This window comes from Takifugu flavidus, chromosome 6 (assembly GCF_003711565.1).
Source record: "Takifugu flavidus isolate HTHZ2018 chromosome 6, ASM371156v2, whole genome shotgun sequence".
In the NCBI taxonomy this organism is placed as follows: Eukaryota; Metazoa; Chordata; class Actinopteri; order Tetraodontiformes; family Tetraodontidae; genus Takifugu; species Takifugu flavidus.
Window position 1 is genome coordinate 7,887,535 of NC_079525.1, and position 18,995 is coordinate 7,906,529.

At 44.5% G+C, this 18,995-nt stretch overlaps 1 protein-coding gene across 5 annotated transcripts in view; it reads left to right on the plus strand.

The window, feature by feature from the left end:
* Positions 1-18,995, plus strand: part of lcor (ligand dependent nuclear receptor corepressor) — a 38,287-nt gene that overhangs the window by 5,538 nt on the left and 13,754 nt on the right. For 2 of the 5 annotated variants that reach the window (XM_057035957.1, XM_057035958.1), the window contains exons 2-9: positions 11,704-11,769; positions 11,841-11,945; positions 12,932-13,011; positions 14,103-14,328; positions 14,456-14,488; positions 14,574-14,706; positions 16,866-17,324; positions 18,700-18,775. In XM_057035957.1, coding sequence (XP_056891937.1) covers positions 14,113-14,328; positions 14,456-14,488; positions 14,574-14,706; positions 16,866-17,324; positions 18,700-18,775 — 917 coding nt within the window. In that variant the 5' untranslated portion in view covers positions 11,704-11,769; positions 11,841-11,945; positions 12,932-13,011; positions 14,103-14,112. The remainder of the gene's footprint in view (positions 1-11,703; positions 11,770-11,840; positions 11,946-12,931; positions 13,012-14,102; positions 14,329-14,455; positions 14,489-14,573; positions 14,707-16,865; positions 17,325-18,699; positions 18,776-18,995) is intronic. The other 3 variants (XM_057035956.1, XM_057035954.1, XM_057035959.1) reach the window with 3 other exon arrangements.

Here is an 18,995-nt window from a genome sequence, read left to right on the forward strand (position 1 = left end):
GGGAAACGACTCAGGAATTTTTGCTTAAGTCTCGATATGAATCTGGATGTTGGCCGGACACAAAGAACCCTAACCCCATAAAAACTCTGCTTGAGTTCATGTTTCATTAGTGTTCAGATGCTGTGATTGGGGTTCTAGTAAAAATCAGTGGATTCCTAGTCTGGCAGAGCAGAAATACCATCAGCACCAGTGCAGCAAACAGGAGCCTTCCACCAAAAAACAGCCATCTCATCCCAACCCATCCAATTCGGAATGGGAATGATGAACTTCTGATGTTCAGAAGAGGCTTGTGAAGATGTTTCAGCATCATCACGGCAAATCAACAGTTTCAAAGCTGCTCTGTTAAAAATAAAATCTCCCTCATGAGCAGTATTCACCACTCAAAAAGAATTTGAAGGCCAACAGCAGCGCCGGCATGGACATATAAACCTTGTTAGCAACACGACAGGAAGAATCTAAAATAAATAATATAGGAACAGACACACACACACGGGCGCACACACACACACACACAGACATACACACACACACGGGGGCAGGATAAATGCTGGTGACAGGGGCAGCTGTGCTGTGTGAGGGCCCAGTCTGGAGGCTCTCGGCTCGCCTCTGTGTACCACCATGTCACCCTCAGTTAGGTGTCAAGCCCACCAGGCTCACACACACACATGCACACACACGCACACAGAGATGGTCCTTCAGGAGAAATGTCAGCATTATTTTTATCTCCATGTCTCTGCTGCTTCTTCTCCACACATTTTTGTCTCCACACATTCTTTGTTTAATGTCTTTTTCAATGTCTTTTTTTGGGGGGGAAATTGGCCTGATGGTGCTGCAGTTGGTTCTTGCTAATGTCTCCCCTAACAACCAAATTTCTCAGATCACATAGATCAACCTCTACATGTACACACAGCAACAACAACCACAACAACAACCGCAACAACATCCACAACTGCAACAACCACAATAACCACAACATCTGAAAAAACAACCACAGCAACAGCAGCAGCAACTGTGAAGCGCATCGTCAGACTTTTCAAAGTAATTGCTTTAAAACTAAAGGCAGCACGTGAAATATCTGTTGTAATGTGGTTCGAATTAGGCTTCACTCAAGAAAAGAGGAGCATGAAACACATTTCTCGTGGTGCCTTAACATGACAGGTTCAGGCAATTTGGAGATTTGAGCTGCTCTGTGTTGCTGTTGGACAATAGAACAATGGAAGCACTGTTTTGCACACGGGGAGCCCGGAGCTGAAATAATGAATGTAAGGGTCAAAACAAGAAGGACAAATTCCTCAGGAATATCTTCAGCGAGAGGGTAGTTAAAGATGGTGAAGTGGGCGGAGGTATATTTGGGTGGAGGTACAAATCTGTCTGAACACGTCAATCTGTCAAAAAACAGGACTGAAGCTCCTGAGTTTCATAGCACTTTTAAGCCCCAACAGCCAGAAGAATCAACTACAACTCCCAAGACACCCTTCGGTAAGACGCTAATCTAGACCAGCTAAATCTACAGCAGGTTAAACTACAACATATATGAATGTCCACCCAGGTGAACGTGGGGCTGCTTTATCTCTCAGTGATGATATAGGACATCCTTACAAGCCGTAAACACACGTCCACGACACTACCAACAGTCTGTGTCAGTAAAAGAAACAAATGAGTGAAACTGAATCTTTAGTTTTGGTCTGATTCTGAACTCACTCACTCACTTTCTACCGCTTGTAGCCGCATCCAAGATGCAGGAATCCAGTTTGCCGTGTGTGTGGGGGGGGGGGGGGGGTGTTCGTTCGTTTGAAAGAGTTTGGGACATGGTTAATGAGTTGTGAACATTTGGTGAACCAAGGTGTGTCACTGCCTATCAGTGACCACCTTTGGACCAAGCACACAAATTGGGCAGGAGGGAGTTTAAGGACCTTTTCAAGGGAGATAAAAGGGTGTGTGTGTGTGTGTGTGTGGTGTGTGTGTGTGTGTGTGTGTGTGTGTGTGAGTGAGAGAGAGAGAGAGACAATAGCAATAATACACACAGAGCAACCTTTGTGATATGCAAAGGGAGAAATTTTTATCTGCATTTGTTAAAGAGTGTGTGGCAGCAAGTGTGTGTACATAAACACATTCCCTATAAAATATTACAAAAGGTTTTTTACTATATAAGGATTGGTTTTAACGTGTGTGTGTGTAAGACAACTTAAAAGCAGCTGTATGGTGACAGGTGTGTTCAGATTCTTTGTGTGTGTGTTGTTATCTTTGCACGCCGCTGCTCCTATGCATTTAGGTTTGGGCTCGTAAAGCCGTACAGGAGGAAAGCTGCATAAATGGTCTGTCTGTGGTTCCTGTCAGTCATGTGACAACCTCAAACATAAATGATGGGGGGGCGGTATTATTGGGCTCAGCAGTGTGACGGGATAAAGCCAGCTCCTCTGTTTGCTGGAGGTCTCTGAGGATGTTGATCCTAGAGAATCCTAGAATCGCAGGATTAAATTGAAAACAGGTAAAATGGTCTGTCTGGTTAGATCCCTACATCCTTGTACACCCCTGGCCCAACAATCAATTGCCTTCTTTGTCTGTTCACGTTAAGTAGCTCGATTTCATGTGAATATCATATGATTGGAGAAGCTGCTGAGATATTTGGAGAGAGACAGACACACATTTAACACACTTAAAATGTGTCTTTGTTCCATCAGCACTGGGCCCCTGACCTCATTAACTCACCCAGATTTCAACCAATCCTTACATCTGGCTGATGATAAACCACAGTGTGTGTGTGTGTGTGTGTGTGTGTGTGTGTGTGTGTGTGTTGTGTGTGTGTGTGTGTGTGAGTGTGTGAGTGTGTGAGTGTGTGAGTGTGTGAGTGTGTGTGTGTGTGTGTGTGAGTGTGTGAGTGTGTGTGTGTGTGTGTGTGAGTGTGTGAGTGTGTGACACACACACACATTTTCATAAGCCACTCTGTGCTCTTTGGTTCTTCTCTGCATGATGGAGGTTAACGCTAAAGTAAACTACAACATTTTAATTTGTATCAAAATAAAACAACCTTTATTTTTCTCTAATTCTGAATGATTTTAGGTTTCAGAACCAAAAACATTTTCTTGGTGCCTGAAAGGGTTTGATTATGGTCTCCTTTCAGCTGTAAACATCCACCATTCCAACCGCAGGAGGAACGCACCTCACTTCCTCTGATTAGATGAGAAGAAAGTGTTGAAAGTGGTTCCTACACATAACGACAGTGGATTCTCTCATTCTGTCATCAACACAGACTCAGAACCCCGAGACATCTATAAATACCCAGTGTCAATCAGGCAGTCAGTGTGAGGTAAAGGTCTGAACCGTGTGTTTATGGCAGGAGGAGGAGACGACTGCTGGAGCTTCTCAGCAGGTTCTCTTCACGAGCGTTCTGGCTGAGACCAGTAGACCCTGTTAAAAGTCATACATCATGTAAGTGTCAATGATATTAGCAGATACTAGTGGCATCTCTCGCTAGTCAACGGCAGTTGCCTATAATGTCCATTTGCATTCAGTGTCAGTGAAGGTCAGGGGGACATCAGATGTGGGGGACGTCATCGAGGGCCTGGGGAATGTCAGCGAGGGCTGGGGGACATCAGAGAGGGTGGGGGGATGTCAGCGAGGGCCGAGGAGACGTCAGAGAGAGCAACAGACACAACAAGCTGATTAATTTTATTTTGAATTATTAAAAGTTGTAAAATTGGAACCACAATTAGTCTTAATTCTAATGTTTAATAAGAATGAAAAGTATAAAAGTGAAACAGCATTCATCTGCTGCAGCTGTTAACAGCTAACTGGATTTTCTAAGAATCTTTGCTTCTCTTTGTTTTTACCTCTAAACATCTTGACATCTGACTTTTCTCTGAACAAACAATTGATTGGTTTAACTGCACGTAATCACAGAAACAAGAGCGGATGAACAAGAGTTAAGCTGAGAGTCACAAAGAGCTGTGACGCCTGCAGAAGCAGAATTAAAGGACATAACATGGTAGAAAAGAAACACTGAATAAAAAGGATATTAGCAAGAATGCAGTGATGAAGGAAGGTTTAAAGGAAGAGTGGATGATGTGTTTTCCTCTGAAGGTCATCTTCAGTCTCTTCTCCTCTGGTGTGTTTTGCTAACCCAGCAGCTCTGCAGCAGCTTTAAATGTGTGTTCACATGGCCTTCCTGCTTTCTTTTGTCCCATCCGAAGTTTAAATCTCACAAGGAATTTACCCACATGCCCCAGTGGGTCAAGAGGAGAGTGTTGGGCATAGAGGGTTGGTTGGTGCTCAACCGTGAAGCCGAATGTCAGCCAAGTTAAATGAACAAATGAAATGATCTTTACAAAGCTACAAAGACAACATGTCCAACGAATAAAGACAACATGCCCATCCACCTCCTGCGTTTGTCTCCGGCATCGGAGCATGTGAAACCCGTGATTTTGGACTGTCTCAATGGTGAACATCTATATTCCATCAGGAAGCTTCATGTAACCCTGAGAACATCTTCAGTGGCGTTTGTTCCACTTCAAGTGTGAGTCATCAAATCAAGATTCTTTAAAATTTGAGATGCATCTGGATTAAATGTGACCACAGCTGCTGTGGACAACATCTGTCCACTCTGCCAGGAAAAAATAAAACCACATATTTATTCTGTGCTTAGTGGAGAACCTGGACCGCTGGGCTCTGGCTTTAATCACAGGCATTAAGAGCTTAAAAAAGAAAACGCACCATCCATGATGGGGGGTGTAGGTGGCCACGGTGCTGTTTCAATCTGGGTCAAGAACTGGCGAGATGTTTCAGAAGCATCGACTCTGTCGTGTTTTTCAGCTGCAAGAAACCTCCTTTATAGATTTTGATTAGCAAAAGAACAAGGAGGTCGTGGCATGAGAAGAGGAGAAGCAGAAGCTATCGGATCCCACCTGGTCCTGGAGAACAGTAACGGCAGCAGGTTGAACTCAGAGGCTCTGTGCTAGCACATAACGAAGCAGACAAAGGCATCAGTTTCACAGCTCTTCTGTGCTAACAAGCAGCCAGAGATCTCCCACTGTGCGCTGAGCTCCAGCCATGTGCCAGAAGAAGTCAGAGCTGATCAGGAATCAGCTAAGAGATCCAGAAAAGCGGCATTCAAAAGCTTCTGTCCTGGTTCTTCCCTCACCAGAAAATGTTGGCTGAGCAGACGGGGTCTCTAATGCTGATAGAACTGCCGCCAGAGGGGGTCGTTAGCTACTGGAGTCTGTTTCCATCCAAAGGTCCTTCGTGTCCTCTAAAGTTATGGATGCCCTCCCATATTGATATCTCAAAGCTGAAAAGAATTGAAAGAAGGAAAAATGTTACAGGCATCTAAAACTATCTGCAATGTATTTCTTTCACTGTCGCTTCACTTATTTTCCTCTTTCACTTAGTTTTTGTGACTTTGTGCAGTAGCCCTGGAGCTGCAAGGAAATACATTATCCTGCAGGAGAAAGGAAGGATGCACATTTTAATTAGTTGCGGGGTTGGAGCAAAGGTCTCGATGTTCTTAAAAATAAACAAAACCCACGCCGTCTTTGATAGGAAGAAAGAAGAAAATTGGTATTGTGAGAAAGTTACCGTGGCTCAGTGTTGAATTAACGCAGTGGCACCGTCGGGATGTCAGCAGACACGTGAAGTCCAACAGGTCACGGTCGACCCAGCGCAGATGCCAGCCTGTTTGACGCTGCTCATTCTCTTAAAGAATCGTTTATTTCTCCACAGCAAGGAGAGAAAAGAGCCATTATTCTGCAGGGAAACAAATAGAGAATTCTTCAGTCAGACTTGAAGGGGTAAAGGGTAGCCACTGCTTTTGGGGTCAAACACGCTCAGAGCAGCAGCCACTCCTGGCAGACACCTGCCAGCCCCAGTACTCCCAGTTGTATCCCAGTTAAAGGATCCAGCAGAGGAAATACTGAAATCATGAAAATAAGTCAGTAAAATGGACAAAAGCACAGACCAATTCATAGTTTTATTAGAAGAAGGAATGAATCCACTACAGATGTAATAATTTACCTTTAAGTTTTGGTTACTACTGTCTGGAAACAGACATCAGTTCCAGACCAAAGCTGGCTGATGTTGGCAGCAGTGCCAGAGTTTCACCAGTGGTAGGATGGAAATAACTCCCAGCAGGTGCGATGAAGAAGGGAGATCAAGAAGAACTCTGAGGGAGCAATGAGGACCTGCAGGCTGGTGCCAAGACAGTCTCCAGGTTCACCCACAGATGGTAGAAAAGTGCCGGTCCATATGGTGTCGGTACATTGTCAGTGACCCCCCCCCCCCACAAGGTTTAGAGACAACGAAGAGGATGAACTGGCTGAACACCAGCCAAACCAGCACAAATCAGGACGTCAGTGAACTGGATGTGTTTCTCCGAGAACCTAAAGGAACTGGGCAGGTTCTGGTTGTGAGGTATGAACAGAACCATCACTGATCCCAGTTCAGACTATGTAAACCAGCACCTGTGCTGTCAGCATTACAACCCCATTCTTTAATACCCTAACCTATCTGCTAACCATCAGCCCCACCCCCCTAACACAAACATACACACACACATACACACCCAACCCCACTAAAACAACACCCCCACTTTCATTTACACAAAGCAAATGTTTTCATTTTGCTTCTTGTTAGTGTCTTCATGCGCCTGCACCTCCTCCAAGTCTCAAAGCATTTGTTTTCATGTGGGGGGGGGGGTCTTTGTATGTTGGAGGTGGAGTCTGGAAAGAGCAGAAAGTTAATGCTTGAAAATGCCCCTCCCAATCCACACCCTTGATACAATGCCCCTCTCCCACAGCCAAGTTACCTAAGCCCCTCCACCATGGCCACAAACAAATATTAAAAGTGTCAAAGAGTGTGTCAGTGTCTGTGTTGTCATGTTAAAATGTCAAATCTTCCGTTCACAGTGTGTGTTCTGAGTGCTATAGCAGTCCTGCAGGGTGTGTGTGTGTGTGTGTGTGTGTGTGTGTGTGTGTGTGTGTGTGTGTGTGTGTGTGTGTGTGTGTGTGTGTGTGGTGTGTGTGTGTGTGTGTGTGTGTGTGCGCGCGCGCGCAGGAAAGAGAGAGAGAGATGGAAGTGTGGTAGTCACAGTAATAGCTGCCAGCACACACCAGCCTCCTTTGAGCTCATCAGCGGTTCCTTCAGACAGAGATGAGACGAGATAAGGGATTTGTTTTTTCCAAGGAGCTGTTGGATATAATCGACACTTTCACTTTAGGCCTTGTGCTTCTTTTTGTTGTGTGTGCACATGTGTGTGTTCATGTGTAGTTTGCTTTCTTTGTTTTTACCGTGCCTTTGGCCAATCCTGAATATATTTGCTTTATTCATTTTCAATCTCTTTCCCCAAGACACACACCCACACACATGTAAATCTCTCTCTCTCACACACCCACACACACACACACACACACACACACACACGTGCGCGCGTTAATCACACACATGCACGTAAATCACACAGACCCACACACACGTTGCTAGCTGTGGTCGTGATCTCAGTTTATTCATTGGGGTTAGGAATAGAAGAAGAGAAAATGTTCAGTGTGAAATGTGATTTAAATGTTTTTCTGGACTTATATAAATGTAAAGAGTTAGAAGCACATTGGTCTGTTGCTTGTGTAACTCTGGCTTTGCACCATCAACCTTAACTGGTCAAAATCTGCTGAAAAAGCTGAGCACCCAAATGCTCTATTTCTTCTTCTGCTGAGTTTGATGGTTGTTTTGTTTTTCTTTTCTATGAAGCATGTGTAGAAACACACAGACACATATTCTCTCTCTCTCTCTCATTCTCTCTCTCTCTCACACACACACACACACCACACACACACACACACGTGCGCGCGTTAATCACACACATGCACGTAAATCACACAGACCCACACACACGTTGCTAGCTGTGGTCGTGATCTCAGTTTATTCATTGGGGTTAGGAATAGAAGAAGAGAAAATGTTCAGTGTGAAATGTGATTTAAATGTTTTTCTGGACTTATATAAATGTAAAGAGTTAGAAGCACATTGGTCTGTTGCTTGTGTAACTCTGGCTTTGCACCATCAACCTTAACTGGTCAAAATCTGCTGAAAAAGCTGAGCACCCAAATGCTCTATTTCTTCTTCTGCTGAGTTTGATGGTTGTTTTGTTTTTCTTTTCTATGAAGCATGTGTAGAAACACACAGACACATATTCTCTCTCTCTCTCTCATTCTCTCTCTCTCTCACACACACACACACACACACTCAGATGCAGCTGACGCGTGTGCGTGTGTACCATGATGGATGTAAATCATGTGCTGATGGCAGCAGCTGAGACAGATGTACTGCTCTGCTAACAAGTGCAGAGCAATTTCAGAGCTGAATCAGTGACGCCATTTTCTTTATCATTTTGGTGTTGTGGTGAGTTAAGACAACTCTGTCATCAGTGTGGAGAACATCCAACAGTAGATTTGTGAATTGGATTATCTGCTGGTTGACCTGTCATGTGATGGTGCAGTGTGATGCTCCTTACTCTCAATGTTATAGAAATGTTTGGGCTGAGCTGTCACATGCTCAGTTCTCCTACAGGCAGCAGAGGAACCTCTGGCATCGTCTTCAACTCTTGATCTATTTAACTTATTTATCCAAGGACTCTTCCTGTGTGTGTTTGTTACCTCTGGCTAACAGCCCACAGCCGTTCAAACTTCAGAAACTACAGAGAAAAAAGTTTGTTGTCATGTCTGAGTGTTCTCTGTACACATGTGGAGGTGTAGCTGGTGTGTTCCTGCTGCTGCAGAACTCTTCATCAGGTTTGAGAAGGTTTAAAGAACTGGACCGGTTGCTGCTCCTTCACTTCCTCCTGACCTGCTGTGTTAATGAGCTATTGATTTGATCAGCTAGAGCTGGAGGCCCCAGTTCCAGGAGCTTTGGTCGTGCTAAATTATTTATCTTCATGCACAGCTATATATAGTGTAGGTCCACTGCTGCCCCTCCTACATGAGGCTTTTCAAGAGATCATCGGCTGAAGACCGAGCTGGAGTCTGTTTTCAATCAGGCCAACATCCACACCATTAGCAACAATGCTACAATGCTACACTCAGAAGGTGCTAATAAACGGCTTCAAACACAGATAAAAGAGGTAAATTATCATCATCATCATGACCATCACCATCACTATCACCATCATCAACACTATCAACACATCCGTCATTACCATCATCTTCACCACCATCACCATCATCATCCTCATCAACTTCATGATCGTCATCATCAACACCATCATCATCACCACCACATGATCACCATCATCATCATCATCATCACCATAACCATCTTCAACACCATCACATCAACATAATCATCAACACTATACAGTATCATCATCATCACCATCAGAATAATCATCATCACCATCATCAACACCATCAGAATCATCGTCAATATCACCATCATCATCATCATCATCATCATCATCAACACAATCATCATCTTTACCACCACCATCGTCACCATCACCGTCATCATTTGTGTATCAGATCCACCTCAGATTCTCAGAGGGTTGAGCCAGTAATCCTGGAGGAACTCTCCTACACGAGTTAGCTGAGTCCCTTCAATGATTCCTGGCCCCTGAGGGGCATTCAGGATGTGTGTGTTCTCATTTCAAGTGCACACATGGATCAGCCAAATTTGTGGTCGTTTTGTGCACGTGAGGCGTATCTGTGTGGGCACATTTGTGCATCTCTGCGTTGGTGCTGGGCTGCGTTGCTGAAGTGAAACAAAGTGACACACACAGTTTTCAGAGATTGGGGACACTTTGTGTGTGCTCAAGTGAGGGAGTGGGGGGGTTGTCGAGAGTCACGTGTATTTACACATAAACCCATGAATCTCATGCTCCATAATGCACGAGCGTGTTCATGTGTGTGTCGTCTCCCTCTGACATGTCATGTGTAAATGCTTTTGGGCCCATGACTGAATTGATGACCTACTTTCTGGAGTGGTTTGCCCCCCGGCTCACTTGGTCAGTGTTACCTCATTTGTCCAATCACATCCTCGATATCATTTGTTCAATCAGAAGCTCAGCCTTTCTCGTCTGGTGATGTCATCCAAACCAAGTGTCAAATATCAGGAACACCCCCTGCCTCCGTACTGGGGCCCCACGGCGTGCAAGCTACACCAAGTTTAACTTAAGGCTGCAGTGCCACAGCTCCTACCCCCCACCCCAAACCATAACCCCTGCACACACCACGACCACCACTGTAACACTCCCCCCAACACCCAATGATCAATCTGTGCAAACACAGCTCAAAGCTTCTGAAAATTGAAGATTGGGGCTTTTAGTTATAAAAGCTGCCCTTGTCCACCACATCAAATGCATGTGCATGTACATCTGTGCACATAATACCAAGTTCTCTTGCAGGATTTGAACCCAACTTAATATGAACTTGGCAGTATGCCAAAACAAGCTGATCAACCAAAGAATGCATGAAAGATTTCACTCACTCACTCACTCACTCACTCACTCACTCACTCACTCACTCACACTCACTCACTCACTCACTCACTCACTCACTCACTCACTCACTCACTCACTCACTCACTCACTCACTCACTCACTCACTCACATTTCCATGCTGAGCTGAAGCCACTGCTGGTCATGGTACCATTTGCGCAGACAGGCCCGGTGGGTATTGCTGCGGTGATCATGTGAATCCTGGTTGTGTTTATGTTTGTGTTAAGAACCTTCATGAGGATGCTCCTAGCCTTGGTCCTGATCTGCTATGGCTTCCTAACTCCTAGCTCATCAGGGTTGTTTCTTCCTGTAGTTTAAAGGACCAACGTGGGGTCACCACAACTCTGTGTGTTCTCTCAACATTTCTCCTTGAAGCAAAGACATACATGTCTTTGTCACAGGTTCTCTCTATCTTCCTCCATTTCCAATTAATTGAGGGTGAGTAGGGTTGAGAACTTGAATATGTATTTATTTTCTCTGTATGCAGTTGCCAAGCAACAGAAGCATAAGAATATTTACAGTTAATCTAAAGTGACAGCAGCCTGCTATATTAAAAGAAAAGTTCCAATTTACTTTAGAGCAGAAAGAAAGACAAGGATGTGTGTGTGTGTCTGTGTGTGTGCGTGTGCGTGTGCATGTTCTTGTATTTGCAACATACCGGGTACCAAGATCTGCATTCTCCTAGCAAAGAGGACATTTTTGACTGGTCCTCACATCAGAGGACTGTTTAAGGATGAGGTCATTGTTGGGGTTGAGGGGGTTCAGATTAGTGTCTGAATCTGATGAGTTGTGGCTTGATAATGCCTCCCATGTAAAACTGTGGCCTTAAAGGTCAGCATACAGTCAGATTCTGGGTGGTACATTTTAATAAAAGAGTGTTGAGATTGTTGAGACTGTCAATTCTAGAATTGTGTTAATGTTATCGTCCAGGAAACAGAGGTACTGTGATGGCTCAGCGGGCCCTTGGCCAGGGGTCAGTGGTCACGGTGGGGTCAAGAGCTGGGGAATGCATTATATCTATGAAAGTGCTTGTAAGTACACAGATGAACGTGTGTGTGTGTGTGTGTGTGTGTGTGTGTGTGTGTGTGTAGTTACCTGAAGTCCACAAATAAAGCTGCCCTGTATTTAACTTACCTGTTGCCAGTTTTGATAAAAGAGTTGTGTGTTTTATCAGCCACTGCTGTAGTGTGTTTGTGTGCATAATTTGGGTTTTAAGGTTCTGTTCTTTCTTACAGGCTTTGAAAGCATCTTGGAAGGCTTGTTTGGGCCAGGACTAGTCAAAGACCTCACCCTTTTCCAAGGTAAATTTACCAAAACACTACCACAAACACTGGGGCAGAAACACAACATCTGCACTTTCATTACATTACAGAGTTACAGAGTCACAACCAGAGAAACTCCAGTACAGCCAGTCTGCTGGTTTGGAGACCACTGTGCTGTCCTAGAGTCACGTGACCCTCCCAGAGCCTGGAGGCAGGTCTGTTTCTATCTCTGCTTTCTGCTCTTCCTGCTGAACTGATCATCTGTCAGCAGCCTTTAGCCAACCTTCATGCTCAGCAGCAGAACTAACAGCCTGCTTCATTAACTTCTATGGAAACAAACAGGAACACATTAAATCTTCATGTAAACACTGTCAATATCTTCCTCCAGCTTCTAAATTGGTGCAATTGCACATTAACAAGACAACTGTGTGTGTGTCCAACAGACTAGGCGCAACATTTCAACATTAGTATTCAATGTTGTAATCAGGCGCATTGATCAGGACTGAGCCTGCAGCCAAATCTTTGGTGATTCTGACTGCCGGTATGTTACAGTCAACTAAAGTTACACTTTAATAAACAGGAAATGCTGATGCTAAGAAGCTCCCCTGGATTCAGAGGCTCCGCCCATCTCTGTGATGTGTAGCAGCTAAAGCGCCAGGAGACAGCAGCAAATTTCCTCATCCCACCTAACATGTTTAACACCAGCGCAGCCCTGGAGGAGCCTAATTAGTTCTTCACAAATAAGGCTTTAGGGCATGACCACACACACACACACACACACACACACACACACACACACACCACACACACACACACACACACACACACACACACAGAGTTGTTCAGGTGTTCGGTGCTCTTTACGCAGTGATACTCAACAGTGAATTGAGCTGATCTGTCAGTCACAGCAGTTAGTTGATGTGTCGTCCTTCATGTCTGAAGTTGCAGTAATTTGGTTGCGGTAATTTAATTAGTGCTGTAATTAAAAGGGCAACATTCTGGTTGAATTCCTCTCTGTTGCTACTCTGAAGCACAAGAACAGGCTTCTCAGCTCATCTTCAGCAGGTTTTAAAGCTCATCTGTGGACCTCAGAGGAAACCAAATGAGTTCCTCACTCATTTAATGACAATATAAAGTGTAACGATGCTGTCTGGTCTGGATGGGTCAGGCTAATCTGAATCTCTTCTCTTTGGTGTCTCAGACTGCGAGCCAGAGGAAGTGTCTGACTGGTCCTTTGATGGAAACTGTCTCTTCTGCTGCTTAAGACGAGAGAACGTGAAGGTAAGAGCCTTCACTTTAGCCCCTCCTTGGCAATTTACAAATTTATTCCATTTTAATGACAAACTGGGGACAATGGTGAGACTGGAGACACTGGTGAGACTGATGTTACTGGGGAGACTGGGGACACTGGAGAAACTGGTGAGAGGTGCACAGGACACAAACTTGGCAGCAATTAGCCAAAGCGATGGTTCAGGACTGGTCCCAGAGACCAAATATCACATTTTCTAATATTCCAAACTTCAGCTGAGTTTGGTCCTTCTTTCATCCTGTGTTTCTTTGTCCTTGTGTCTTCTTTATTTCTTGATAAGGCCGTTTGACTAATTTTACTAAAAGAGGAGGAAGCGTAGTTCAGTTTGTCCTCTGCAGTCACCCATCTGTCTCCTAAAACATATCTGTGCCATGAGCACCTCCCCCCAACCCATCTGTCCATTTTTGCTAATGCTAATGAAGCTATGCTAACAATGAAGCCGACTGTGCTACTGCCCTTTGTGTCGAATGTAGGTGTAAAATCCGAAAATAATCGGACCTAAAAGAGAAAAATGGAACAGAAATGAATGACAGTGAGTAAAATGGGCTGATTACAGCCGGTCTCTTTAGCTGCGTTCTCTGATGCTCACTTAATGTTTTAATCCTTTCATGTGTGAAAATATCCTGACCAGAACCTACTGTGGCTTTAATGTGTCCTCCACTCCCTTTCATCTTTTATTCATTCCTTTCTCTCCATCTTAGCATCATTACCTTCTGCTAGTTTGTGAAATGCCAGGGGAGCTTCTGTGGGTGGGAAGCATGGATTCATCTATCTGACGCTACCACACCAGCCACCAGCAGATCGGCAATGCTGAAGCCTTAAAACACACACTCACCTCCCTTTGAAGCTTTCTCACACACACTGAGACTCTTGTTTTAGATGGAGCAGCGTCACAAGTTGTTACAGTGTTAATTCTTCTCAATTACGTTGTTGTCTCTTCTGGTTCTCCACCTCAACTATCAGAACATGGTCACTGAGCTGGTCTTTGGTTCCCTGCTTTTTGAACATGGCCATAGTTCAGAAGAGTCCAGTTCAGGTTTTTAACCTCAGATATTTATGACAGCGTGGACGAAATGTTTGGCCCAGACCGACCTGAGACAGACCCACCTGAATCAGAACGACCTGAGCTAGACCTACCTGAGCCTGAGCCAGACCAACATTGGCCAAACCCACCTGGGCCTCACCCACCTGAACCAGAGCAGCCTGGGCCAGACAGCCCTGAGCCAGACCCAGCTGAGCCAACCCAATCTGGACCAGACCACCCTGGGCCACACCTCACTTCTCTTCCAGTGATTTTTGTCTCTGTTTACATCCTTGTGAAATATGAAATATTTATTGTAGAAGTAAATAAAAATAATAAAAGCAGCTTTTCTCACATTTTCTCAAGATGAATAATACCAGTTTGTGCTCCTGCAGATGTCCATTTCAGTGGAAGCAGCATCATTACTGGTGTGAGCATAACCGTTGGAGGCTGGACGTGATGACTGGTGCTTGAGGGTGTGTGATGGTTTATTTACTCACTGTTTGTGTGCAGGAACACAGAGCAGAGAAGGGTGGAGGCTGCCTGGTGCTGTCGGAGTGTGAAGACCTCAAACAGGAGCAGTCTCGGATCAGCCGGCTGGAGAGACAGGCCCAAGAGTTCCTCAATGCTGTATTCCACAGAAAAGGTACACACACACATGCACAGATGTTTGAACTTTGACACAGATGTTTGAACATTTTAACCTGTCTATTGAGGACATTTGATGGATTTTTTGCAGAACTCATCAACTCTGCAGGAGTTTAACAAAAAATGAGCCACCAGGATTGTGTGACTACTCTTAATTTCCACTGCAGAACCAAAGACTGTCGTCTTTCTATGAACTATCACAGTTATCACATCTTCAATATCTTCAATATGTCAAGCCAGGCCCTACAGCTAGACCAGAGTCTGGATATCTGGGCCAGAGAGGCCGACCCACTTATCAAGGCTGTAGGAACATGCTTGCTGAGCAGCCGCCTCATTTAGACAGTTCCAAATAGGATGTATCAGGAGGTTCACACCAGTACCAACTGGAACTATGAAAACTGGATATCAGGGGACCATTCAGAAGCAGGAAGGTCTCCAAATATCTTAATGGAGTTTGTGTGCTATCAGAACCATTAACACTCAACTAGCATTAATGCTAGTTAATTAAACTAACAATTATTATTGATGTCCAGGTCACATGAGACATATCATCCATCACAAACAGTAGTCAGGTATGTCTCGTCCTTGAATACAGACAGAACAGTCCAGAATTGGGTTCTGAAGACTACCAATCAGGCCAACATCATTTCAGAATAAAAGCACAGTGTCCCATCACCATACACACGCCCGCACGTCGTCATGGCGACATTACAGTGCAGATTTCAGCTATCTATGATGCTTATCAGTGACACGTGGGGATGGATTTACTGTTTCAACACCAGCACAGATGTGTTATGTAGTTGTTAGTGAGCTAAAGCTAACATCATTCAGGCCAAACCGCAGCAGCAGAAGGGACAGAAACACCTGCCCAGGTGAACAATTCAACTTTATTTGTCCCCTCAAGTTAGGTTTACTGTTACAGTGTGCAGATACGCTACTACACACTAAAAACTAAGATAAAACAGGCTCATTCTAGTTATGGAACAACCCAATAACTGTATAAACATACATGATATCTGTGCTCCAAAGGTTTTTAATGAGGTCAAGGCTGTTGTTGTTTCTGCTGTTGTTGTTGTCTTTGTTGCTGTTGTTGTTATTGTTGCTGCTGCTGCTGTTATTGCGGCTGCTGTTGGTATTGTTGCTGCTGTTGTTGTTATTGTTGTGCATCAGACTGGGAGTTGGCCGTCTTACAACAACCAGCCCAGTCCATTGGCTGCGTTTTTTTCCAGAAAGCAGAGGGAGGAATCAGACGTGTTTCCAATCAATGACTACCTCCAATAAATCACCACAACAGGCAGCGCTGCCTGACACTTATTCTATTGCTTGTTTAGCTCTACGGTCTTTATTCCTATTTTGATCAAACGAGATACGTCCTCTGAGCTGGACATCAGTGTTGAGTTTCCTCTTGTGTAGCTTCACTTAAGATGCAGTTACACTTTACCTTCCCTGAGATTTCCTGGTGGGACATCGAGCCACTTCCTGTTTTTTTGCACGCAACAGGTCCGATGAGCTGCTAACGGTTTTATCATCGCATCAACAAGGTCACGTTTAATGGTACAAATGATCAAGCCTCATAAAGCCAGTAACTCCAATATGTTCAGTGGTGGTGTGTCTTCAACTTTTCAGAGCTTTGCTGTCATTGCTCAATAATGATATATGCTCCAATCCTGCTGTAATCAGTTCTGCATGAAAATGGTGTGCGTAGAGACTTGTTCAGGTCACACACAGGCCCGGAACAACTGTTGCTAATTGGAAACTTGCAAACAAAGCTGCTAGCTGAAGGAGTTATGTATCCATCATTGTACTGTTGTTTATTTTAGCAGATGGAGCCGCCAATGTTGCTCAGTCTGCTTTTGAAGGTGGGAGAACCTGATGTATCTGGGGATCAAACCCATAACCTTCTTAATCTGAGACAGTGGTGTTCACATTACACCTGACTAAAACAACAGCAAGTGGCTTCGGAGGAGATGTTTGGAGCAATCTACAGTAACCACTGATATCATGGGCAGGATTACAGGCTGCTTCCATGTGATTTTTGGATTAATTCACTATTGCATTAGGATTAGATTTTCAGGATAAAATGGGATGAATAAAGTGAACCTGGCAATAACTGACAGCATGTTAACCTGTTGACTCTTCTGTTTCACTTCCCTCCAGACCTTTCACGTTTCTCAGAACCTTACATTCCTCTAGTGGCTCGTGAGATCATGCAGCGAATGATCCACCAGTTCGCTGCTGAATATACCTCAAAAACTACTCAGGACGACTTGCCCCTGCCCAACGGCACCATGAAGGACCAAAGCCTGCCGAGAACTGCGTCTCTGGCCCCGGCCCCATGCTCTCCCACTGGCCCTCTGCCCACGTCTAGCTCTCCTCCGTCGTCTGCCTCTTCCTCTCCCTCCTCAACCCCCGGGCCGGGCCTCAGCCCCACCTCTGCTGCTACTGCCTCAGTTTCTGCCTTCAGCAACGGTACAGGAACCAGCAATGGCGGAGGAGGGACGGCTGTGGCTTCTGCACAGAATCCTGTCCTTAGCAAGCTGCTCATGGCTGATCAAGACGGCCCACTGGACCTGTCCGTCAAAAAGAACCAGGACAAGCCCGAGCCATGTCAGCAGGGTGAGGGCAACATGCATGCACATGCACGCACACACATCTCTATCTCAAAAGAAATCATTCTAAAACCTGCCCTCAAGTCTGGCCGTCAAGTCTGAAATCCAGCACAAACAAGGGTTCAGTTCCAGGAAGTAGTGCTGTTATCGTACTGCTACATTACATAAGTGAACACACACACACGCACGCACGCACACACAGTGTGTACAGATTTCAGTCAGTCCTTGTATGTCCGGCAGCTTTTGTGTTAGGCTGAGCTATGACACGTAGTTGAGGCTCCATCCTGGTTAATCAAACCAAAGCAGCAGGGGTCCATGTTTCAATTACACAGCTGAAGCAGCAGCTCCTCATTTAAGTCCTCAACCGCAATGTGACCGCTCACCCACTTTAACAGCAGCTTTTTGGAATCTGCTTACAGTAAGCCTCCTTAATTTTTACAAAAAGATTTAGGTATTTACATCAGCCTCATGCTCACTCACATTCACGCGCGCACACACACACACACAAATGCAAATCCAAACACACGCAAAAGCACCTTTAAGACTTTTTGGACTCAGATTAAGCTCAAAGCTGGTGCAAACATGTACAGTCATGCACACTTATTTAAATCACTGTAGGTGGGATTCAGTTAAAAAAACGACACTCTTGATTCTTATCAGCATTTTAAAATGAAAATGTTGATTTTGAATAGAATGTTAGATCAGCGATGAACACATCAAAGAAGAATCACGGTCCATAAGTACGATTTTCTCCACATCAGAGACCTCCGAGAAGCAGTAAAACGAGAAAATAAAGCTTGTCCCGTGAAAAAAGCATCATTTTCTGGAGAAAATGTATCCTTCTTATGGTGTTGTTTGATCTGATCATTGTGATACTGTTTGATGGCCACAGACGCACATTTATGCAGATGGTGAGAACACATTTATTCTTTTGGACCTTTCTTCAAAGGTTAAATCTGTCATCAACTGTTGGTACCAACACAGTTCATCAGCGCCACTATCCTCACGCTCCAGTTTCCATTTTAATATCACCTCATCTTTTCTTTTTGGTCTGATTAAATGTCAAAAATCCCTGAAGATTAGTGAGCATGGTGGCATGTGGGGCTGTATTGTTAGGGTCAAAAGGTCAGCTGCACTCTAGAGATTACACTGACAAAACACAGAAAAAGCCTCTTCTGTTTGTGGTCATATGTGAATTTCTGGTTTTACTGACGGCACGTTGAAACTCTAAAAAAGAGAAATGTTAGAAATGAGAAACACATCATTTGTCAACTAAATTTGAGCTGCAAAATGCATTCCATAATTCTATAACTGTGCTTAAATCAGTTGTGTAATGACACAAGAATAATCTGTGAGGCATTAAAGAAAGTGTTGCCCCTCAGACGGTGTCCTGGATCTTTCCACTAAGAAGAACGACAAACCCTCATCCGGCCTGTCTTCTGCATCTGGGATCAAAGGGTAAGTTGACAGGACCACTAAAACTTTTGGTAGTCAGCTCTTGTGATATTGGGAGTCCTCCTGAGGCCATCATGTGGTCACATCCTGATTAGTCCTGCCAAAAAATGCTGTCAAATCTAAAAAATGCCCAAATAATCGATTTCACAAGCAAATTGGAACATCAGAAACCAATGGCTGGTGTGTTGGGATGTGCTGGTTCTCCCACAAACACACAATCAAA